The following is a 27,566-nucleotide window of genomic DNA, read 5'->3' as shown; positions in this document are numbered from 1 at the left end:
ACACTTCTCATAACAATGGAATCAAACTTCAAGATCAAAATTATAAACGTATCCAAACAGTCCTTTTAAATCATTGAAACTGGGCCCTATACATACGGACCTAGAATCAGTGTTAATAGACAATATCAAAATCAATCCACTAATTTTTTTACTAATGATTAATTTCTTTTGTGTCTCCTGCACTTAAGCTCTATTTACACAGTTTTAGATACAATAATATTCAGAAATAACAAATAGCCTTCGTAATCACCGTTGATCATGTACACAAATAATGAAAAATTCCTAGCATTGACCAGTACAATGTGAATGATATCAGTGATATTAAAAGTAGGAGAATCAAAATCTAATAAAATCATAATGCCACCATTCTGTGTCAATAGATCCATACAGCCGAACTCTCCTTCAATAAAAACCAAATAAACAGATACGGTTGGTCATTGTGGCATGTATTGATTGAAATGTCATTTTTACCAATGTAACTGTATCAATCAGAGAGAACTCCACATGTGACTGGAAAAGGTGCGCTATTGTGAGCTCAGTCCAAGGCTTCATATCAAATATATCATTGACGGATGAAATGACAAATTTAATTCTTGCTGATTATAGCTATCAACACAACATCCGATAACACGAAGTAAATTATCGTAGAGGCTAGAATTATTGTCCACAAAGTCCGCGAATCAAACCAATTTATAGATTTTCTAATACTAGTCCTTTGGGCAATACGATTCTATGTCTGTTCCTGTACAGACTGCTGATAATAACCAACTTTGATGCCAAGGGCAGATATTGAAATCAGTCAATCTATATTTATTAATCTAATTTATAAATTTAATTTATATTTATTAATTTAATTAACATCTTGATCCTGTCATTTTATATCTATCAATTTATTCAACATCTTACTCAAGTCGATTTATTCGTATTTATTTAATCAACATCTTGATTCAGACAAATTACAAATTTTACATGTACATTATTTTATTCTATAATTACAAATTTTACATGTACATAATTTTATTCTGTAATTACAAACTCTACATAAACATGTATTTTTTTTCTATAATTACAAATTCTACATGTATATGTTCGTATCTATTTCTTTATTATAACTATAATATAGACAACTACAAAAGCAAATTATTTTTTCAAAGTCAATTATCACGTCAAGTAAAAATTGCTGAGTGAATTTGCGACCCAAATTTGGGTCTTATTCTTGCTGCAAATTTGCTGAATATTTCATTATATTCAATACAATTTGCAGTAAGAATAAGACCAAAATGTGGATCGCATTAAGCTAAGCAATTTTACTTTGACGGGATAATTTACTTTGAAAAATAATATGGTATAAGAAAATTTGACTTAAAAATGAGATTGGACCAATCATAAGTTATTTTACTGACTTGTGTCTAGCTGGAGACTGTAGGCACAGCAGTTTATAACATTATACTACATTAATGATGGGGGTGTATTGGTGTCCGCTAACAGACTGGGGTGTGTCGGTGCATGATCACTAATTGGACTTCCTGTATATACATCCGAATGTACACAATCAGCTAATATCCTTATTCACTGCACAGATCTATAATCTCACCAGCCCAGAAAACATCTTCTATTTCACAAAATTTGGAGGAATCTTATTCCAATAAGCCCAGTTCAAACTGATTAAAATATTCTGCTAATATTCATGATGTCCTTAGAGTGAACTTTATATATTCATTATAACTTGTGTCAACAAAAACTTCTACAGGCAAATTAGAACTACACAGGTTTAAACAACTAAGTTAATAGTTAATCAGGGCTTTTTCTAGGGGCATTGTGGGCCCCATTCTTAATGGATATTATTTCAAATGTACGCCATATTCCCAAAAAATACTGGTTACTCCTCGAAATTTTCTTCCCAATTTCTTTCCAAAAATAAGGTAAAATGGTCTTTTCCAATTATGAAAAAAAAACCTGATTAATGATAAAGTTATAACTTTCCTTGCAGCAGAATAACGCCAACACAACACTGGTAAATCTAGCAATAGGTTGAGTCAATGGTAAATCTAGCAATAGGTTGAGTCAATGGTAAATCTAGCAATAGGTCGCGTCAACAGTAAATCTAGCAATAGGTCGAGTCAACGGTAAATATAGCAATAGGTCGAGTCAATGGTAAATATAGCAATAGGTCGAGTCAATGGTAAATCTAGCAATAGGTTGAGTCAACGGTAAATCTAGCAATAGGTTGAGTCAACGGTAAATCTAGCAATAGGTTGAGTCAATGGTAAATACAGCAATTGGTCGAGTCAATGGTAAATATAGCAATAGGTCCAGTCAATGGTAAATTTAGCAATAGATTGAGTCAATGGTAAATAAAGCAATAGGTTGAGTCAATGGTAAATATAGCAATAGGTCGAGTCAATGGTAAATCTAGCAATAGATTGAGTCAACGGTAAATATAGCAATAGGTTGAGTCAACGGTAAATGTAGCAATAGGTTGAGTCAATGGTAAATATATCAATAGGTCGAGTCAATGGTAAATATAGCAATAGGTTGAGTCAATGGTAAATCTAGCAATAGGTCGAGTCAATGGTAAATATAGCAATAGGTCAAGTCAATGGTAAATATAGCAATTGGTCGAGTCAATGGTAAATATAGCAATAGGTTGAGTCAATGGTAAATATAGCAATAGGTTGAGTCAATGGTAAATCTAGCAATAGGTCGAGTCAATGGTAAATATATCAATAGGTCGAGTCAATGGTAAATCTAGTAATAGGTCGAGTCAATGGTAAATCTAGCAATAGGTCGAGTCAATGGTAAATCTAGCAATAGGTTGAGTCAATGGTAAATATAGCAATAGGTTGAGTCAATGGTAAATCTAGCAATAGGTCGAGTCAATGGTAAATATAGCAATAGGTCAAGTCAATGGTAAATATAGCAATTGGTCGAGTCAATGGTAAATATAGCAATAGGTTGAGTCAATGGTAAATATAGCAATAGGTTGAGTCAATGGTAAATCTAGCAATAGGTTGAGTCAATGGTAAATATATCAATAGGTCGAGTCAATGGTAAATATAGCAATAGGTTGAGTCAATGGTAAATCTAGCAATAGGTCGAGTCAATGGTAAATCTAGCAATAGGTCGAGTCAATGGTAAATCTAGCAATAGGTCGAGTCAATGGTAAATCTAGCAATAGGCGAGTCAATGGTAAATCTAGCAATAGATTGAGTCAATGGTAAATCTAGCAATAGATTGAGTCAATGGTAAATCTAGCAATAGGTTGAGTCAATGGTAAATCTGCTTTGTTGATGAGGCAGGTACCAATTTAAAAATACAAAAATAAATTATAATAAATATTTTAAATGACCTAGCATTAAAACAGAGTGGTTTGTTGTTTGACAATATAGCTATTGTTATTGGTGTGTACACATCAACGCCTGTCCAAGTACAATACCCATGTAAAACAATCCACATTAAATAAATATACACAACTTTTAATTACAGCAAAACAGACAGATTTAATATATTCTACACCTAAAATAAACCTATAATTTATAGACTTGTGCTACAAACACTTCTTTGTTAGTTAACACCTTTTGTACTGTTCTGTAACGTTTGTATACTATGTCCCTATTTATCTAGTTAGAGTTTACAAATCTTTAAAACCTTAATTGTAAGGCTTCCAATCATTGGTTACAAGTTGTGAATCTTATTTTACACCAACGTTTCACCAAGAATCCCTTCAGACCAGAAACGAACTGATTAATGTACGTACAGTTGGAGCCTTAAGGACCTTGCACCACTCTCAGGAAACCTAAGTTCCCTGGTAATATAGAATAAATCAATAGTACATTTACATGAAGGGAGTCTGTATTTAATTAGATAGTTTATTTATTGTAGAACTGATCAGTGTATTAATTAAATTCCACTTTAAAAATGTGGTGTGTGTATAAATAGCATATTTTATCTTAACCGTGTAATTCTTTGATCCCATGCAACGTTATGATTAAAGTGAACAATTTAAAATACGATCAATTCATGTTTTTTGTGTTGTCATATTTAATAATCATTTTTCACGTGCTATAATCTGGGGATTTTGCCTGGAAGCCCCCCCATCTGTCTATGAGGAGGTCGTTTTGTGGTGGCGAAATATAGCCTTAACAAACTCACTCCAAAGCCCCTACCTTGTACTGAGCCCTATGTCTCTATAATTAAGTGACAGGAGATGTCGGTGGCCCTTTTTCCCCCTTTCACACGGGATTAAGGGTGCATTACCACAAGTAAATGTGACAGCTACATACCAAAGAGATATACACACAAAAAAACAGCTCTGCATTTCTACAAACGTCAAGAAATCTGTTTTAAAGCTATGTAAATCTGATTAAAACCATTACAAATACATACACTTCCATCCCCTGAACAGAGTAAAACTGGATTTCCTTTGAAGTTAGCATGTCAAACGGTATTACTATTATTTTATTTGTACTGACATCGGCAGAGATCAGGGAGAGATCACGATGGATAGTCGACAACTTTCTGTGATTTATATCCAACTTCCAACTTAAATCTAACAAACTCAAATAAACTTGTATCCATCATATCTCTATATCAGAACTATACCTCTAATTCTGACAATCACTGTATTTTCATAATGTTACATATTTTCAAAATGTTACATATTTTCAAAATGTTACATATTTTCAAAATGTTACATATTTTCAAAAAATTACATATTTTCAAAATGTTACATATTTTCAAAAAATTACATATTTTCAAAATGTCACATATTTTCACAATTTATATATTTTCATCTAAATTAGCGAGAGTTCAAATGCAAATTCCAATGTTTCTCATGTGATTGCAACCTAATTACAAAATGTAAACATATTTAACAGCCATTAGTCGTAAATTAATATATTCACAAATATACTGAAATCTAATGAAGATGCAAAATGTAGTACTTTAATCAATATGACAGGTAAATAGAATCTTAAAACAGTGTTGATTTCATATGAGATTTTATGAAATATATACCCTACATAATGTAGCATATTAACATTGAATTCTATAGTCTTTTGAAAACAGCAAATAACTGCATTCTATTTTACTTCATATCAAATTTAAATAGGTTTAATAGTTCCAAAAGTCCAACCTAAATATGTAACAAACTGCTGGCATACACACACTGCCAGGCATTCACATCTAATCAACGACACTATTTTTGTAATATTCTCATTATTCAATAAATTTTATTTTTGGTCCAATAAAAATTAAGCTCAGAAATGTTCCACAAAATGCAGAAAGAATAAGATTGGCCATAACTCCGTCAATGTCACAAGTAATTCCATTTTTATCATGGCTATGGAGGAGCAAATAACTTTTGAATATTGAATTTTAAATGATTCAATCTTCATGACTAGAAATATGCTTATCTAATTTTCTCTTGTCATAATCGTTGAGGTTTGATCTCATTAAACTTGCTTGCCTCAACTTTTTTCTGGCAACTTTCTATACAATTATTATCGTGGATTCGAATTTATATCCTGGTAATTGTTCAGTTTCCAGTTTTATTTCAGGAACAGGAAATAAAACTCAAGACTTAATGAAAATATGGCTTCAAGGTGTAGAGCGAGATTAGAAATAGGGCTAAAAATGAGAAATAATTATCCAGATCCCTACAGATGGGCAAACCAAGGCATTGGATATTGAATCTAATAAATGTCAAAAAATCTGCAAATGTCAATTTTCAAACAAATCATTTCCTCTAGCAGAGAAATTTACACACTCAATTAGATAAAAATGTTCCAAATCATCAATTTACGAAGCAATTTCATTTGTTTATTTCCTGTCTGAGTGCTCTTTAATCATTCATTCCATCTTGGCATCATCCCTCATCATCACATTTTGTAAAATAATTCTTAAGATCAGTCAACTCAGACACTTGGACCATAATGTACCTGACGTCCACTCAGACAGACACTCAGACCATAATGTACCTGACGTCCACTCAGACAGATCCTTGGATCATAATGTACTTGACGTCCACTCGGACAGACACTCAGACCATAATGTCCCCGGCGTCCACTCAGACAGACACTTGGACCATAATGTACCTGACGTCCACTCAGACAGACACTTGGACCATAATGTACCTGACGTCCACTCAGACAGACACTTGGACCATAATGTACCTGACGTCCACTCAGACAGACACTTGGACCATAATGTACCTGACGTCCACTCAGACAGACACTTGGACCATAATGTACCTGACGTCCACTCAGACAGACACTTGGACCATAATGTACCTGACGTCCACTCAGACAGACACTTGGACCATAATGTACCTGACGTCCACTCAGACAGACACTTGGACCATAATGTACCTGACGTCCACTCAGACAGACACTTGGACCATAATGTACCTGACGTCCACTCAGACAGACACTTGGACCATAATGTACCTGACGTCCACTCAGACAGACACTTGGACCATAATGTACCTGACGTCCACTCAGACAGACACTTGGACCATAATGTACCCGACGTCCACTCAGACAGACACTTGGACCATAATGTACCTGACGTCCACTCAGACAGACACTTGGACCATAATGTACCTGACGTCCACTCAGACAGACACTTGGACCATAATGTACCTGACGTCCACTCAGACAGACACTTGGACCATAATGTACCTGACGTCCACTCAGACAGACACTTGACCATAATGTACCTGACGTCCACTCAGACAGACACTTGGACCATAATGTACCTGACGTCCACTCAGACAGACACTTGGACCATAATGTACCTGACGTCCACTCAGACAGACACTTGGACCATAATGTACCTGACGTCCACTCAGACAGACACTTGGACCATAATGTACCTGACGTCCACTCAGACAGACACTTGGACCATAATGTACCTGACGTCCACTCAGACAGACACTTGGACCATAATGTACCTGACGTCCACTCAGACCATAATGTACCTGACGTCCACTCAGACAGACACTTGGACCATAATGTACCTGACGTCCACTCAGACAGACACTTGGACCATAATGTACCTGACGTCCACTCAGACAGACACTTGGACCATAATGTACCTGACGTCCACTCAGACAAACACTTGGACCTTAATGTACCCGATGTCCACTCGTTTAAAGAGAAACTTGGGGCCGAAAAAGGAAATGATTAATATAAAAACAAATATGATCACACAAGTTTACAATTAATTATGATAATGAAAGGTTTGCTAAAAAAACATTGCTGCCAACTGTGGAATTTGTGACTTATTAACTAAGTTGATTCAGGGTGCAATTAGACTGTCACTATCAACTTTGGAAACTAGAAGTTATAACGAATTATTTCTCCTAGTCCCACAGGATTTGTTATAGCAAAGTTTTACAGTTATTCAAACAATAATGCCAACTGATTTGATCAGAATGGGGACAATATGACTGTAACATCGGATATATACATAAGGAATTTATTGATCTGCAGTAAAGAAATGAATAAACATGTATATGATAACTTGTCCAAACTCAATATTAGCTCATCACAACTGTCATCGCTATGGTAATAGTTGCTCGGCATGTAAAGCAGCCATGATCATGCAGAAAACGAATCCTCCATCTAAAACTCAAAGACCAGAACCATTGTGAACATCTAACAAAACGCGAGATAATACAATGAATTAAGCTACCAACAAAGAGAAAAGGACTTATTTGATACAAATGGAACTGGCAGAGATCAAATGGAAGCAACAGAACCAACATGTCCTAGGCCTACATCCCTGGGTTACTATGATATTATATAATAAACACTTCCAAATTATATTACAGACGAATGCCGAATATGTCTGATGCTCTCAAAAAGTGCATTCACACTTGTGTGAGTAAATAAATAAAACAAATACACATCCATTCAATGTGCTTTGATGTATTCAATTGAAGATGATTTAGAACCAGAAAGGAATACTCAAAATTGCCGACAAAACTCCATCAAGGCTCTGAGAGAGATGTTGCTGTTCAGATCCGCTATTACATTGCCTGTTGGAATGCTTTGATTAGTATAAGCCAACGCACTTTTATTTTCATCAAAATTTGTAATTTCTAAACAAACAGACATAGCGACATGATTTAATTTTGAGTGAACATGAGAGGAAATAAGAGGAATACATTTGTAGATTTTGTACTTGAAATACATGAAATGGTAGATAATTGAGACTCATCAAAACAAAATATATATACGTTTCTTTACCAAGCGGTAAGAGGCGGGCGTTGTTGGGTAATAAACGACAACACTAGCTCATGTTTTCTATATAAAATCAATTTCTGAGTCGATGTTTTTGTGGATTAAATGGATGCTCATGAAACTTCTTCACATTTTAGTCCTTAAAACTTACTTAAACCTTAATGTACCCAGAAATGTTAAAATCTAATGGTAATTCAAGGCAATCATCTATAAAAAGAAAATATGTTGGACAAAATGAGATTTCTCAAGTTGCAGATTTAATTTTCTTTTAATTGCTTTTTCCTTGAATTTAACTATAACTGCATCTATTGCTATTGCCACATTTGATCAGGATTGGAGCTCAGATTATACTGTATATTTGTCAATGGAATGTATTAATTATCTAAAATTTCAAAATAAAGAAAAATATGATGATGATTCAATTCCTAAAATTTCTTTAAAAAATTACATTAATTAACTTACTAATTATAAATAAACATCTGAATTCTATAGGTGCTGTATGTAAAAATATATTTATTTCTCCCTACAAAAACACTTAATCTCTTTATATATAAATTCTATAAATCCTGGTTCAGTAAAATGCTGAAAAAGTCTATGAAAAAAAATGTTTTCATGAATATGCCCGTAATAATGTGATCAAGAGTGATTATGGTGTTATCAGTGGAGACAACAAACATCTTTAATTAATGCCTTCTAGCCCTCTCAAACCACAATTTGTGTTAGGGGGTCGAGTATGGAGATGTTTAATTCTGTGTGATAATGTGATTCTTGTTTTCCTAATACCAGAACAATAACCACACAAACGACTTTACGATCAATCCAAACGTAATCAATACCACTGGGTGGAGAATTTTAATAAGATCTTTCCTCAGAGATATTTAACTGATCATTTTTCAATTTTCTTTTGCCTTCAGTTGAAACCTCATTATTGACAAAAGCTTAAGATGTCTGTTTTCTTATGTGACAAAGTGAAATCAACGACAGGATGTTTATAACGACCTCAAGCTACAAACATCATGGTCAGACTGTCAACTAATTTTACACAGTGTACATAACTATGAATATTCTCTACAAAATGCAAATTGTGAATGTTTTTGGGAGGTTGTGGTATGTACCTATAAGAAACACTGCTCTGGCATGAAGGACACAACATGACGCACTGAACAATCTATATGTGTACGGTGACAGTATAAACTCTTCTACATTTATTCCTCTGGCCTAGCTATTTTGCCTGCTGGTTGAAATGAATGATTGATTTCCCTATTGACACAAAAGCCTCACTTTTCATTCATCTTTATCAGAATGAGAAACTTTCATCATATTGACTTTGCTCAAAGCCAAAATGGAACATTTCTGTGGTTTAAATGATGCTTTAGTAATCGTTGATGTTCACATCAAAGCTGTTATTAGCTTGTGCTATTACAAAGTCAAATGACAGTTTCTGTGGTTTTTTTTTTAATGTTTTTGAGGTTTTATGGTTTTTGAGATTGCAGTGACATCATGATCAATTCATTGTTTCATCAGAGGAATCCAGAAATATATTTGCTAACACAAATCCTGTACCACAACATTTGATTTGATTAACTAGTTAGAGCTGCACCAATCAGAAGACCTGCAGTGACCGTGCTGGATCTAGTCTCTCCACGTACACAGCCAGTCAGGTTCTTTTCTTTGAATTATTGCTGATAGCTTGTATAAATTAAATTTCCTTCTCCTTTGAAAACTTCACGTTTATAGGAATATAATTAGGCGTCCATTACAGAAATCAAACTACACAATCAGAGTCAAATTCATAAACAATCTCATGTGGTTTTCATCTTGTAATGAGCAAATTTATACATCGCTCAAAAATATTTTCTCTATAAAGTCCGTCTTTTTTTCTGATAGCCATAAACATTTTTCATCAATCCAAATTTACAATGAATAAATTTGGATATAATGTAATAAAAATTGTACTTCAATTTGAAGTTATTTCTATCAAAACATTTTTTCTGTAATGTCTCTATTCATAAATCAAAAATACTTGTCAATAATGATAATGGTAACAAGCCGTTTTCTGTTTGTTAAGCAGACGTAACGTTTTGAAGCCGTTTTTGACCACCATGATTCCTGAGGTCCAATCGATTACGTGTGTAGTGGTTAGTTGTGGCGTATTTCTGTCACAGATGTGCACATAAAAAGCAATGTCCCACATGTTACACAAATCGGGCGCCCGTAATTATAGCCCAGCTAGCTCTACATCTGTACGGCTAAAGGAAAGCATTGCAATGTGACTAATTCAAGATATCTTTTGTGGAACTGAACTCGTTCACCTTTACCAAAATCACTGTTTCCCTCGTAGGTACAGCAATATATCAGTTACATCATTAAATGTTTGATTTTAAACATAGAGTTTGAGAAACTTAATCTAGGTTCTTGGTGATAAAAAGTTTTCTTGTGTGGCCATGGCACAAGATACCTTGATAATGCGAGAGAAGGCCATTCATCATACACATTTTATGGTTGAAACAGAAAGCAGCAACTTTACAAATTTTAAGCATTAAATGTTATCAGTTCCTACTGTTTTATATGCATAACAAAATGTTAGATATTTACCAAAAACTTTATTTTTCTTCACATTTGAATCAAATTCCAAGAAAGAAAATTCCAGCCGTGATATATTATAAAAAGTGCCTTACATGAACTCAGACAAAGAATATAAAACATGTAAATAGATTAAAACCATGAAAATAAAAATTCTACACCAATACTTATCATTTCGATGGTTAGAGTCCTGGAATTATTGGTTTGAATATTTTTATTAATTTTTTTTATCAAGCATCGCGTAACAATACCATTAAGGATATTGTAAAAATGATTGTAGGCTGCAAGAGATAATTGCAAAATATTTTGAAGTAATTCAACATAATTTGCAAGCATTTTTATTACGCATGCAACAGAAATTCAAAAATTGGAAAAATTGATAACAAAATATGCGAACTAAGGCATTAAGTTTCCCCTGTAGTAAATAAGGTATTTGTAAATGACAGAGTCCCCCCATATAGAGTACAAATGACAGATTACAACAAAATCAAAACCAACTACTCATTTCACATTTAAGCCGGAGGATTTATTGGAAGATAATAACATAAATTGACAAAACATTTCTCCGTCCAAATGCCACTTCAATTTATATTTTATTCATCACCTAATCGTTTATCCCGTGCATTCCATTCCCTAGTACCATATACAAGCCCACAGAATTAATACAATTCCAACAAGACACCTTTGTCAATTGTAACCAGATTATTGTCACTAATAATCATGTGTAAATAGACGTGAAATCATTCTGACAGTTACATCCACCGCCAGTTTCCCTGTTTCAATGCTATTCTTATAAATTAACTGTCATTTCTACATTACCAGATTAACATTCAATTTTCTAATTTGATAAATGGATATTTCTGCACTATAAAAAATATGTCTTTTTGAATGCTGCATTTAGAACTCTCCTAGTTTACGAGAGCTTGGTGCCGGGTGATTTTCCCTTTTATTGGACGCCCATGTTTTATCTATATGTTGTCACAAAAGATTACAAACATATTCTCTGTTCAATTGAAGAAAAACACGAATGTTCATTTCGGTCATTTGAAATGAATTCAGAAGGCGTTTTTCTTGTACTGGCCCTAGCTGATAACACGATCGCTGGGGTCAATATGCTAATGGACTTGTCAGGAAAGGTTGATATGAAAACGGAAAAAGATTTAGGATTCAATTAATTGAAACTTGATAAATCACACGGTCCCAAGGAAAACTAATCATTCTAACTTTTGCCAGTATGTTGTTATGTACAAGCCAGAGAAAAATTCATTATCTGCCTGTTTTCATAACTTCAAAGCACATTTGTCGAATAAAAACTTTTGAAATTAGTGTCGCCAATTTCATCGGACATAATTTCATTTGTAACGTGCATGTTATTTTTGGCAAAGACTTCTGGGGAAGATATGTTTTTCTTCCCCCACCCCTCATTCCCTTCACATCTCTTTGACAACTGTATCTCTTTCTTTACCTATGAAACCAGTTCTGAGACCAAGAGGAAACGGAAATTGTTTGTTAATTCATTGACAATAACTATAGCTACTACATTGTTTAATTTCAAAATACGTGGTTGATTATGGGACAAGCGTATTGGGTAGCGTTTATAATGGCAAGCCTGTTTATCTTTACTACAGGGTGCCAAAGGTTCTATTCTCAGTATTATAAAGACAAGTTATGGAGTTAATGGCTTTTATTACAAATCTTACCCAGGGCTATTAATTTTAGCGGATAAATTTACAAATCTGTCAGATTGTTTGAATTTGTTCATATGGTCACCAGGCATGTTACAGTCATACTGGCCTTGTAAGAAGCCGTTCCAACAATTTTTTGCATTGTACAAACACTGATACTTGTGATAAATATCAGACGTTAATCTATCAGGAGTATGGTTAGCATACTCATCACAATTCTATACCCAAACAACATATTATCTATTCAATCTAAACAAAAATTTGTATATAGTTTTTTTTCCATTATGATGTATTCAAACAAAACATAATTAACTGTAAATTTCCGTAGTCATTCATTTTTAAGAAGCATCTTAACTAAATTTACATACCACAAATTTGATGCTAACCTTTCTTAAACGAGTAATACTAAGATGTATAAAATATCAGCTATTTCTGTAGGTGTATTATGCAGTTAGTAATTTTCAGGTGTTTACATATAAAAGGCTGCCTACTGACAACTGTTATTGACTTGATCAAGCTTGTTACCTCACCTGCCTCCACAGGTAAGGCAACAGGTTTGTATAGCACTGATACAGCAACTGACAGACTACAGCACCAGGTTTGTATAGCATTATTACAGCGACTGACAAACTACAGCACCAGGTTTGTATAGCATTGATACAGCAACTGACATAGATACAGCACCAGGTTTGTATAGCATTGATACAGCAACTGACAGACTACAGCACCAGGTTTGTATAGCACTGATACAGCAACTGACATAGATACAGCACCAGGTTTGTATAGCATTGATACAGCAACTGACAGACTACAGCACCAGGTTTGTATAGCATTGATACAGCAACTGACAGACTACAGCACCAGGTTTGTATAGCACTGATACAGCAACTGACATAGATACAGCACCAGGTTTGTATAGCATTGATACAGCAACTGACATAGATACAGCACCAGGTTTGTATAGCACTGATACAGCAACTGACAGACTACAGCACCAGGTTTGTATAGCATTGATACAGCAACTGACAGACTACAGCACCAGGTTTGTATAGCATTGATACAGCAACTGACATAGATACAGCACCAGGTTTGTATAGCATTGATACAGCAACTGACAGACTACAGCACCAGGTTTGCATAGCATTGATACAGCAACAGACAGACTACAGCACCAGGTTTGTATAGCATTGATACAGCAACTGACATAGATACAGCACCAGGTTTGTATAGCACTGATACAGCAACTGACAGACTACAGCACCAGGTTTGTATAGCACTGATACAGCAACTGACATAGATACAGCACCAGGTTTGTATAGCACTGATACAGCAACTGACAGACTACAGCACCAGGTTTGTATAGCATTGATACAGCAACTGACATAGATACAGCACCAGGTTTGTATAGCATTGATACAGCAACTGACAGACTACAGCACCAGGTTTGTATAGCATTGATACAGCAACTGACATAGATACAGCACCAGGTTTGTATAGCACTGATACAGCAACTGACATAGATACAGCACCAGGTTTGTATAGCATTGATACAGCAACTGACATAGATACAGCACCAGGTTTGTATAGCATTGATACAGCAACTGACAGACTACAGCACCAGGTTTGTATAGCACTGATACAGCAACAGACAGACTACAGCACCAGGTTTGTATAGCATTGATACAGCAACTGACATAGATACAGCACCAGGTTTGCATAGCACTGATACAGCAACTGACATAGATACAGTACCAGGTTTGTATAGAATTGATACAGCAACAGGTTTGTATAGAATTGATACAGCAACAGACAGACTACAGCACCAGGTTTGTATAGAATTGATACAGCAACTGACAGACTACAGCACCAGGTTTGTATAGCACTGATACAGCAACTGACATAGATACAGCACCAGGTTTGTATAGCACTGATACAGCAACTGACATAGATACAGCACCAGGTTTGTATAGCACTGATACAGCAACTGACATAGATACAGCACCAGGTTTGTATAGCATTGATACAGCAACTGACAGACTACAGCACCAGGTTTGTATAGCACTGATACAGCAACTGACATAGATACAGCACCAGGTTTGTATAGCACTGATACAGCAACTGACATAGATACAGCACCAGGTTTGTATAGCACTGATACAGCAACTGACATAGATACAGCACCAGGTTTGTATAGCATTGATACAGCAACTGACAGACTACAGCACCAGGTTTGTATAGCACTGATACAGCAACTGACATAGATACAGCACCAGGTTTGTATAGCATTGATACAGCAACTGACAGACTACAGCACCAGGTTTGTATAGCATTGATACAGCAACTGACAGACTACAGCACCAGGTTTGTATAGCACTGATACAGCAACTGACAGACTACAGAACCATGTTTGTATAGCATTACTACAGCAACTGACAAAGATACAGCACCAGTTTTGTATAGCATTGATACAGCAACTGACATAGATACAGCACCAGGTTTGTATAGCATTGATACAGCAACTGACAGACTACAGCACCAGGTTTGTATAGCATTGATACAGCAACTGACAGACTACAGCACCAGGTTTGTATAGCATTGATACAGCAACTGACAAAGATACAGCACCAGGTTTGTATAGCATTGATACAGCAACTGACATAGATACAGCACCAGGTTTGTATAGCACTGATACAGCAACTGACATAGATACAGCACCAGGTTTGTATAGCATTGATACAGCAACTGACAGACTACAGCACCAGGTTTGTATAGCATTGATACAGCAACTGACAGACTACAGCACCAGGTTTGTATAGCATTGATACAGCAACTGACAGACTACAGCACCAGGTTTGTATAGCACTGATACAGCAACTGACAGACTACAGCACCAGGTTTGTTTAGCACTGATACAGCAAATGCACTGATACAGCAACTGACACAGATACAGCACCAGGTTTGTTTAGCATTGATACAGCAACTGACAGACTACAGCACCAGGTTTGTATAGCATTGATACAGCAACTGACATAGATACAGCACCAGGTTTGTATAGCACTGATACAGCAACTGACAGACTACAGCACCAGGTTTGTATAGCACTGATACAGCAACTGACAGACTACAGCACCAGGTTTGTATAGCACTGATACAGCAACTGACAGACTACAGCACCAGGTTTGTATAGCATTGATACAGCAACTGACATAGATACAGCACCAGGTTTGTATAGCACTGATACAGCAACTGACAGACTACAGCACCAGGTTTGTATAGCACTGATACAGCAACTGACAGACTACAGCACCAGGTTTGTATAGCACTGATACAGCAACTGACAGACTACAGCACCAGGTTTGTATAGCACTGATACAGCAACTGACATAGATACAGCACCAGGTTTGTTTAGCACTGATACAGCAACTGACACAGATACAGCACCAGGTTTGTTTAGCATTGATACAGCAACTGACAGACTACAGCACCAGGTTTGTTTAGCACTGATACAGCAACTGACATAATCAACTTAATCAACTTACAATTTATATTCTGAAAATTGATTTGAATTTGGAATTTTTCAGATAAGGTTGTCTTCCATACTTTTGTGATATTTGTATCATATAGTAACAAAATTTGATGCAAAATAGTTTTTAAAAGTTTATAAATGATTATGTTGTAAAATTTTCTAAATACATTTTTTACAGTACATCCAGCTGATTATCTACCTGGTACATATATTGCTATTGATACATACGGAATCAATAACAGACTTCCACACAGAGGAAAATCGTAAAAGAAAAAAAAACGTGGATTTATCTGGTGTGAAATGGCGTATTTATCCGACACAGTGATGAATACACAAATCTACGCTGTGCATTACAGGTGCACATCTGTGTACGGATGTTAGATACCTACCGCTACGCCAATCTTAGATCAAGGAATCCCCACAACACCTGGTAGTATCTAGTCGATCTCCACTTTAGTACCGTTCCAAACGATTCATTGGTTTAAATGATATATAGACCAGTATTTACACGCATGAGGCTGTGATATCAGATATATCTTTGGGGATATTTCTCTTTTCAATGTTTTAGTATCAAATCATCACCTTTTTATCATTATCATTCTCAGAAGGCTTACATTGCCCCCAAAAACTAGAAATGTTTGTAATACAGATAAACTCGACACACATTGTAAAACGCGGATGTAACATGACATGACGTGGCAGAATTTGACGCGACGCCACGGACCAGTCATGGCTTCACCCATTTTTTCATGGCGAATGCATAAAAAAGTAATGTTAAATAATTATAGATTTTTCTGATGACCTTATCAAATAGCTTTAACTTTGAAAAGCAGTCTTCAGGAACTTTGAAGCATTAGAATGTTTGACTGACCAACACTATCCTTTAGACTGACCATTAGATGAAATGGACAGAAACAACTTTATGGGCCGGTTGAGCCTTCACATTTGAGACAATAGCTTTTTAAAAACCATTGTTGCGCTGCCTTTAAGATGATAATGGTCAGACTTGTGTAATGGAAGCCCATCAGTCAAACTGACATGCACAAGTTTAGTTGGAAATGGCCATTTCTGACAATAGCCATTGAACCTACATACGGTCCATCTGACCCTTCAGTCAAAGAAACAGACTAAAACTATTATATATATGGACAGATGTCATGTTTACTCAGTAGATGTTATGAGAGGGTATGGACTCACAGTAGCATTGTGTTACCAATAATAGGTCTTAATCTCTATCGGAAAAAATCATGTAAAAAAAAATAATTATGTAACAAGACTAAACTTATCCTATTCCGTAAGTTTAACCATTGACTTTGTCAGTGAACTTTAACCTTTAGACCTTGGTAAATAAACTGACCTTTTAGTTCCTCTCATTAGTCTTGGTGTAGTTCCTGGATTTAATGAACTTTTACCTTTGATCTTTAAAATTCTGGACATAGAACTTTGTCCTTTGTGGTGTAGATAACCTATGACCTCTGTAGGTCAAACTAGTATTCATTATAAACTTACCATAGAGTCTTGGGTCATACTGAAAATGGTCTCCATCCAGGCGACTTTTCTTCAGTTTCTCCAGAGTCTCTGGACTGGCATGGATGTGTGGGTTCCTTTTAGGAGGGCGACCAGGTCGGGCACTGTAGAACAAAATTATATATGTTTAGACCAGTGAATCAATAAATATAATTTGTGTTAGTTTTACAGGGATTTTATGTCTCTTCTACACGAATAAAGAGCAAGATGAAGTATTATTAGTGAAGGGAGATAACTCCTTATCGGAAATAGATGTTGAGGAGACAGAATATTTACACTACTTCATAAAGAACTACTTCACTGTTTCAGTACCATTACCAGAACAACTGGGTATGAGGATAGACAACTTTGGAAGGGAGATAACTCTATTCAGTGTAGTTGGATGGGAGATAACTCTATTCAGTGTAGTTGGATGGGAGATAACTCTATTCAGTGTAGTTGGATGGGAGATAATTCTATTCAATGTAGTTGGAAGGGAGATAACTCTATTCGTTGTAGTTGGAGGGGAGATAACTCTATTCTATATAGATCATCAAAAATTTTGACACTGTTGATGTCCATTTCTGGAAAAGATGATGAATAACACTGTATGTACGTAAAAATGATAAATAACTGATATATCCCACTCCATTTTTATTTTGGTGTTGAGGATATTGGGTGAGCGGTGCACGTGTGGTACACAGCAGAAGAGATTTAATGGGCTTTCTATGAAGCTACATACGAATGACGAAAGTGCATAAAATCACTTAAGACATGTTCACATAGCAAAGTGCAGCTAACCCTCTAGATTATTAATGTCAATCGTTCGAGAGTCAGAGAAAAAGATAAATACATAAAAAAAAAAAAAACCATAGTCAAGATGATTTATATCAAATTCATTTGATGTAAAACATATCTGATAATTCATTCCACATTTGAAATGTTCAGAGTAAAAATATGCCAGTGTAGCTTATTTGAGTTTCAGAGATTGGCCATTAAATCTGCTCCCGGTGGGGGTACAGACTAGAAGGCCTAGAATTCCTACATTTGTTGAGTCGTCACATATAAATGGATACTTAAAGAAATCTTAGTATTTATTTAATCCAAAATAAGAATTAAATGTCTTTAAATGTGTAAAACAGTTGCTCGATTGGTGTAGTTAAGTACACCATACAGTGTCAAAATACCAAAATCTTGGAATAAAAAATGTTGGAATACAGATGTTTCTATAGATCATGGTAGTGTCAACTCATAATCTAACCTAAACAGAAAATGAAAATAAAATTTTAAGTCCTTTTTTTATTATCTTTGTAGTAACCATTTTCTTTTACGCAGTTTATTTGTGAATAAACTAAATCTGTAGCTGTCAATTGAAAACTTTCTTATATTCATCACAACAGAAAACTTTGTATTACTGCATTAAGGTTTAATTGAAAAAGGCCCATTATAATATGTCAAATAGTCCTTTTGATAAAAAGTCGCATCAACCCCATCTGAAGAATTTTGTTGTAACAAATACACAGTCTGGTAGAAAGTTAATATCATTCATCCGATATCTATACTTATAAAAAACACTAATTACAGCAAACATTCAATTCCTGTAAACCAGCGACACAAACACACTAAACGCCTCCCATAATGATACCAGGGAATTCAATTTGGAAATGTAGGCCTTTTTAATATCACTTTAATTCCCGGGTGTTCAGTCAAATAGTTTCATCCATTCATTAGACAATATACACCTATCATTGTAAAATTTCTAATGTATCACAAGATTTTCAATTTCGAGTAAATTGTGAACATGTCAGTATTAAACACTCATTTAAAACATAATTTAACATATTATCATAAAATATATTAGGCCGTAATTTTTTTTTACCTCTGACAAATTCTTTTGTGAGTATCGAGTGAAAAGGTATCTTTTGTGTGGACAATCAGATGTGGTTAAACCAGTTGATATAGATTGGATATAAACCTGAAATCTACAGTAGCTTGGCTATAATTTGAGGGCCAAGAGGGAATAAGAAAGGTATACTTTATCTGCAATTAGGGGCTGAGGGGCTTGGACGCTGGCAGAACTAACAGCTATGTTAGTATAGAAGGGTAGGTTGGTCAATGAGTGAAAGAAACCAGATCTACCCAGAGTACAGTTTATATGGGCAGGCGGTCCTGTATAACTCTATATCTCCTTACAATATCCTACAGCTCTTGCCTTCAGTTGTAAGGAGAAACTATGAATGAACAAGCATAAGACAAATTGTGAGTTTACCCGTTGATAAAAAATATCTCCCTATCGAGTCTGATTAGAAGTAAGGATGTTTATTCCAAATAAACATCTAGACACAATACAACCATAGGAAGTGTAAAGAGACCTTTTGTAAATGATTTAATTAATTAATTAATTTATTAGATAATGGTAAATGTTTCCAAAATTTCTTCAAAATCATACTGCACAGAAAAAATCCCCTAGCCACATACAGCTTTTATTATCTATAAGATAAATATTTTTACATGAAATGCAAATGGATAGATTTACAGGTGAAATTGATAACTGGAATAAGATGCTTTTTTATCTATAGGTGCTTTGATGAGTGTATGCTCCGATATACCTGGGACATCTGCCTGACCCCATGTGACCCTGTACACCTGTCGAATGGTCTGTGACCTATGGAATTGTCTTACATCTAATGTTACATGTTTCAAATAATTTTCTTTGAAGGAAAATTAAAAATGCTTTAAAAATGCTTAAAGTCCTCATATGACAAATAATTATGAAATGTTGCATTGAAATGTCACAAATGCCAAGATCAAAAATAAACCTGGAAGCTGGTCAGGTCAATAGTGTGTACATTGTCACGTAAACAAACAACAAAGGAGAGACAGATGAAGAAACTGGTTTTTCAAAGCAATTTTACGCAATATTAATATCCCCACATTGTACCACCGACATGCTAGTACAGATATATCTTGGCATGACTAATTTGCTGCAATATTTGCCATTTTCTAATTTCCTCGTCCAATTAAGATGAGAGATCACAGCAGATATCCGTAATTTAGCTACTGGAAATGAGAATTATTGATAACCATTTCAACATAAATCATTAAGTTTTTTTCAATATCTGAAGAATCAGCACCATATGACAGCTTTCTGGGATATTTTATTGTAGACCTGTTTTTACAGTTTCACTCAGTAATTCTCTCTTGGAAATAAATGTTTGAAATTCACCACATTTAATGGGTATTACTGTCAAACAAGCCTGCCTTACGCCAAGTTTTCTCTCTCCATGGCCAATTAGATCAGAATGAAGCAGCGAAAGTTTTATTTTGCCTCGTTTCTTTCAGTTTATCGGTAGTTACTTTTATTCACTATGTACAAACAGCCGTCATATTCAATGATAATAAAATGTATTTTAACCGTGCGACCCTTTTCCAATTCATTAAATTCAAATGGTAGAGGCCACAAGCTTATGGATGCTGTGTTACACATTCAATTTCACTCGTTCAATAGTAAAGCAAACTCCGGATTTATTGCTTCTCCCATCCCTGTCCATTGACAGTTCTACAGGTGAAAGATACCTGTCTCTCCTATTTTTGATGACATTTTAAATTTTTAATATCTTTTCTTTCATGGCTCAGCAGATCAAACAGAATGGGTTTTCACCCAAGCATATCTAACCGCCTTAACTCTGTTGCTTCTCCATAACGATTAGATTCTACAAACCAAATATTCAGATAATAATTGATAACTAACACAGCTGATAGAAAACTGTGAAGAAATAAGGCCCAATTCATGTATTGGCTATTTAGGAGCAGGTGCGAATGACTTATATTGAATTTTTTTGGTAAGATGAAATAAAAAAAAAAAAAGGATATCTGTTAAAGAAAATGTGTTGCTGAAGTGGCGCACAACCCTGCACAATTCTGTCCTCACAGTTACAATAAGAATGGAGGGAAGCTCTTTGTGTTTGTTTGGTATCAATTAATCCTTCCTACCGAGCAGTTTTACATATAACAATTGCTTGCATACAATAGTGGGAGAACTTCTTCACCAAGATGTCTATTGATGCATTCGTCTCCTCAAGTGTAAGTTTACCTGGCGTCCACAAAAGGAATCGGCCCTCTTTGTAAGCCTCCTGTGATGTCCTCTACTTCTGCAGTTGCTACACTGGTGTTTTTCTGTTATTCAAATTTAAATTCATTTATCGTATTTCAATTTGATCTCCATTGGCTATCAGCATGAGCAGCCATTGTTATTAAATGTTGGAAAAAATTCTACATGATTGGTGAACTGGGGCCACACACAAACCTTTCTATTACATGGGTAGGAATCGTATAAAAGCTCTCTATACACTTATTGAAAGGAATTTAAAAACCCATCAGCTGGAAAACGAAATCTTTCTAAATTGGTATAACCAGAAAACATATATCATTTATCATTTCTACATTACGATTCAATCATTTTATAAATTTATATAGAATTCCAGAAATGCATTTGAATGTACTGTGCCAAGACCTGCTGTGACTAAATCCAATCTCATTGTCGACAATTATGTACAAATCAAGTTTTTATTCAATTTCAGGCCGATACTACTAGAGTTATTCAGTATTTATTTTTTTGCTGATAATCAACTAAAGTACATGAAAAGTTCATTTTGATCTCACTACAGCCTCGCGATGTCTCGTAAAGTGCACCAACTTTATCAAAGAGATCTGATTTCTATAATGTGCTCCGTTTAGTTGTCTTTTCTATACACATAGCAAGGAAATAGTTTACATACAGAGAATAAAAAACAAGATTTTCAGGTCTGGCTGCTAGAGAGATTTGATACATAGAACATAACTTGACTACATATTTGAGAAGATATCGCTTCAGGTAGCCCACGTCTTTAATTTTAACCTGCTAACATTAGACCTCAGATTTAGGCTAGTTTACACTAGTTTAGCTTCTTGACATTGTATCAATTCTCTCTCAATATCCACACTAACATATCTCCCCCTAAATCACATATATTCTTTTTTCACCATCCCAGTGTTACAGTTGTCTCCCCTTTTAAACTGTTATCTCCCTTTGTTAAGATGTGATGATCCTAATATCCATAATATACACTGTAATCTTAACACATTTCTTGATATGCACAAGAAGCTTAAGATTTTACTACAATATGTAATCTAATAAAAAAAAATGGATGCTGGGATCTTATTATCGAGTGAAATGAATTCTGCCCCTTAAGTTCCGTGATTATATCCACACGTTTCAGATTATTAACTTGTAATGTGCTTGAAATCATACCAGGGGGGTGTCTCCTGCTAATTAGCATTTTACCCACAATGCCATAAATTGATAATCTCGAACCTGCTGACAAAATTGAAAACCAAACTATTTTAAATGTGGCTACCCCCTAGTTCTGTGGAGATTGGCGCTTTGAACTAGGTTGGAGAGGAACCCTGAAACAGCCAAATGGTAGCTACAGCTGCCAGCGCAAACATAGTATTAATATAGTGTTATCATAAAAGACACAGGCAGAAAAATGCATAGGAATTAAACAGGCTGGAGTGCAATGTAATATTTCAATCCTAATAAGGTTCAGACATAAAATTCAGCCATGTCCCCTGGGTGATCTCTTTGTAAATTAATTACAAAATCATGTAATATTTTCAAATAGTAGCATTTACATTTCAGTGTCATGAAAACTGAAAGAAAGGTCATAATTTAAAGTTTAAGAATGAATCTTATTGTTATATATTATCATACAATAATATACGGGGTTGTCATGATTTAGATCTCATTATTACTGGTTTATGAATATTCAATTAATACCTTTCTTATGCATATTCAATAACCAGGTGAAATGGGTTTTTTTATGTACTTTTAAGGATATCACCATAGTGATTTGCATAAAAGCAAACACCCTTCATTATGTAGGAATAAAAGTAGCGAATAAAAAATATATAAAAAGAATTTGTCATAAAAGGAAATAAAAGATAAAACTTTGAATAATGTTTTAAATACAAAATGAATAGTGAGGGTAAAATTACCGTCATATAAGGACATAGCTATTCAGAAGAATAACATTTAATAACATTTTCTGATATCTAATATGAGACTAAATGTGAGTGTTACATTGTAAATCTGATCTACATAGGATCTGGCAGAAAATAGTCTTTAAAAAGACGAATCCATTTTGTTTGAATCTCAACAATGTCACGCCCCATATAACACAAAATCTAACAAACATTCCGTTCTACTGCAATACATAGTACATATGAAATGTGATATCTCTGATAATAAATCATCAATTTCCGCAACATTTCATAGCAATTAAAATTACCAACGCCAGACATAGAATGAAATTTATTATGTTATTTTGTCAAAAGAATTAATTTACTATGATAAAATGAAAATAAATAACATGAGATTGTAGCCGGCCATTTCTTTAAAACCATAGCGATTCACTAGATAACTCAGGGGTTTGGTTACACTGTTAATATGTGCTATTTATTTATATCATTATCCTACAGCAAGCACATTTTTTTTCTGCTCCTTCATTCTGATAGGCTCCACATGGGTTAAACGTTATAGATATGTCTTGGAAGGTTGTTAACAAAATCTTGCATCTTTTGATAATTCATTCATTCATTCAAGTTCTTATTGAAATGAACTTGGGAGCTAAATGATAAACTGGTATATAAGTGGAGATATTGCTGATTATCTCCCTTGTAAAGAAGTGTTGGTGACGTCCTCAAATACAAATTAATCTCAGACAAATAAGTTAATTTTAATTAAAGTAGAATTGTTGTATTAGGTGTTGATTAAAAAACCGAATTACACCTTTTAATGTTCTCTATTTAGCCTGTTTAGATAAAAAGCGTGTTATTTAAGGTAAATATTTTGGAATTACAAAGCTTGATTTCACACTTATCATTTTATCATCAAATAAATGATTCAATAAATTTATCTTGATGCAGTCATCATCAAAAATTTTTTTGTAATAGTTTTAAAAATATCAAATTAAAGATTTGAATAACTTCTTGATAGATTATATATCTTTAATTTTCAATACCTGAAGTTTTCCTTTGTTCGAAACCCCAAAATAGATGTGCTGAACAAAAATCAATACTTAATGCACACATACAGAATTCTGTCTGAATAAAATCCAAAGCATTATGTCGACCAGTCATCAACTAATGAGAAAGGACAGATTTATAACTGTAACAGTTAAACTCACTTTTTACATGTTCACTCTGCCAACTCACTAAAATAATCATTCAACTAGTTTATAACTTTGAATTAAAGCTTTTAAATACATAAATTATCAATTGGGATATCTCGCTAGTAAAATTGGAAACTTGATAGCAGTTAGAGTAGAAAAGGTAGCTGTGAACATCAAGATGTTTCTGGGCGATGTTATCAAGGGAGGACGAACACCTTCATTGTTTTGGTACATAACAATAAATAAAGAGGGAGGGCCGGCCGGTATAATGTGGTAGATCTCTATCTGTTAATTCTCCGATGGGACAGATACAGACATTGTACTGGTGACAATGGCTGGAGTTACACCTGGACACATACTTCTCTCTATCATTCTTTATTCTCTGAATCACAGCCATAATGCTTTACTTTCTTAGTTTTAAATGTGCAGCATTAACAAACAGAATTTTCACTTTCACCATAGAAAAGACTAAATTTAATAAAGAATTACGTCGTTTTTATTCCATAGTAAAATTTGTGCTGATTTCTACAGTGTTGATGGTACAGCTGAACTTACACAGTAAGACATGTTCTACTAGTACATCATACGTTATTGTACTTCAGTAAAAATGGCAGTCAGATTTGCATTAAGAAATTTTTCATTAATAATTCAACAAAAATAAAACAATAAATAAATTGAAAATAAGAACAAACCCCTAAATTGACATCTTTGCAGTAAGAAAACATAAATAAAAGTGATTTAACTTATGAAGGAAATTTAACATGAAGGTGTGAACATATAACGAGTTTAGGTAAGGTATAGCCATTTCAGGTATGTTAGCTGTCAGGTGAGAACGTACACCTTTGTTACCTGAGACGATAGTGCAGCAGCATCATATTACAACAGAAATATATTCTCTTGTAAACAAACATACCTATGTCATATACCTATCGACTGAGCAGAATAATTACCTTTCCTTTTCCTACAAATCTCTCTCACTGTGTATCTAAATACTAACCAAATTAAATAGATTTTATCTCAAGTTTATTTCAATTTCCACCCAAAACAGCATTTTTTTTACCTGAAATGATGTACGAGATATCAAGTTAAATATTTCATGTGTAAATCTACCCTATGTAAAATCTACAATACAAACAGACTCTAATGAAAAGGTTCAAAATGTGCTGCAAAGATTTTCAAAAAGAGATATTTCTGTATCAAATTTAAGTTTTTGATTTATATTTAAATACTCTTCTGGAGAACAAAATCATTGAGAAATAAAGCACCTGGATACGACAAGAGATGATGTTGTTAAGTAGCCATTCTTGAGAGGCGACCACAGCCATTTTAGTGTGAATAGCAGAACCGTATCAGAAGTCGATCATGTTTTTGGACTGTCATAAGCATACAGCATCAGATATCAACCAGCGTTAAAACCAGTCCATTTTCATATATCTCTTTGTGATTTCAATAAAATGTAAAATTATGTATGGTAACCCGATATTGGAGAGCTGAAATGGAGCAATGAATTTTTAATAACAGTGTCCAATGGCCCACCTTAATGATAGCGAGATAGTGTCGGAATATAGATAGAGTATTAGGCCCCCTAAACAGATACATACACCCAACAAATTATGTAGCAGCATGCCAAGTCAGCACCTCAACATTTCACTCCCTTCTCAAACCAAGTATTGTTCTTCTAATTTACCATTAATTAACACCAGTTATTACACAATACAAGCTCATTAAGTCAACAGATTTTTTATAGTCATGATAATGGTAATTAATCTATATCAGAATTAGGATTTCTTTAATTACTTGACCTGTACTCATTGACCTTGACTCCAGACAAAATATGACCTTGAACTATGACCTTTTCGCTACATGCATCATATGGCTTTACATATATCTTACTAACAGGAATAAATACTTTTAATTGACAGTGTACTTGTTTAATCCTACTTAAATGTAATCTGACAGTACTGTCAAACTTCCCTCTGTATAAAGACGACCTGCTTAATAGGACATCATCTTGGGGTTCATTATAACCAAATTCAACACACAAATATTTTTGGATAATCTATATCCACATGTTTGAACTATTCAGTGATGAGTTGTCTATTCCTGTTGATTATTGGTGTAGAGACATGTATCTAGGTATGAGACATCCTCAGCACAGATATCCCCAGGCAAACTAATACAAACATCACATCTCTTGAAATAGACAGCTCTAATCAGCTCTACAAATGAAGTAAATTAACTAGTATATAAATGTGCGAAAATGGACAAATATATTTCTTGCAGAAAACAAACCAGATATTGGCCATATTTCCACTTGGGCAATTCGATTTCCTAATTACAGGGCCCATTTCATTGCTGTAATAATTTCTCTCACTGCATGACTAGCCTGTATCTGTGAGGCGAGAATTCCTATTACATACATTTATTTCCTATACTTCTATTGATGATAATGTGTTCTGAACATTACCAGAGTTTCTCCATTTCTATTGAATTTGTCGCTTGGCTTTCCATCTGTCAGCCCAGCCACTCGGAACAGATGTATCAGGGAGAGATGAAATATCTCCCTTGTATTTTTCAATATCTATAACAGGGGAAATCCACTAATTCTATTTGTGACAGAAATGACAGTGTGTGACACTAGAGGACAGGGGGCCGTCAGTAGTGGTCAGTTAAGGTATATCCCATAAAAGGTACCTGATGTGCTGCAATCCACCCAGACATAAGGCCCTGGGGGAGAGAGGGACCCACCCAGACATAAGGCCCTGGGTAGGAAGGGACCTCTAGGAGGAACCCACCAACACATAATGCC

At 34.7% G+C, this 27,566-nt stretch overlaps 1 protein-coding gene across 2 annotated transcripts in view; it reads right to left on the bottom strand.

The window, feature by feature from the left end:
• The window catches only part of LOC138328421 (dachshund homolog 1-like), a 94,836-nt gene that overhangs the window by 42,193 nt on the left and 25,077 nt on the right, over nt 1-27,566 (bottom strand). For both annotated transcript variants that reach the window (XM_069275222.1, XM_069275223.1), the window contains exon 2: nt 17,550-17,671. In XM_069275222.1, the coding sequence (XP_069131323.1) occupies nt 17,550-17,671 (122 nt within the window). The remainder of the gene's footprint in view (nt 1-17,549; nt 17,672-27,566) is intronic.

The sequence above is a fragment of the Argopecten irradians genome, chromosome 7 (assembly GCF_041381155.1).
Source record: "Argopecten irradians isolate NY chromosome 7, Ai_NY, whole genome shotgun sequence".
Classification (NCBI taxonomy): domain Eukaryota; kingdom Metazoa; phylum Mollusca; class Bivalvia; order Pectinida; family Pectinidae; genus Argopecten; species Argopecten irradians.
This window is presented reverse-complemented; position numbering and strand designations above follow the sequence as displayed.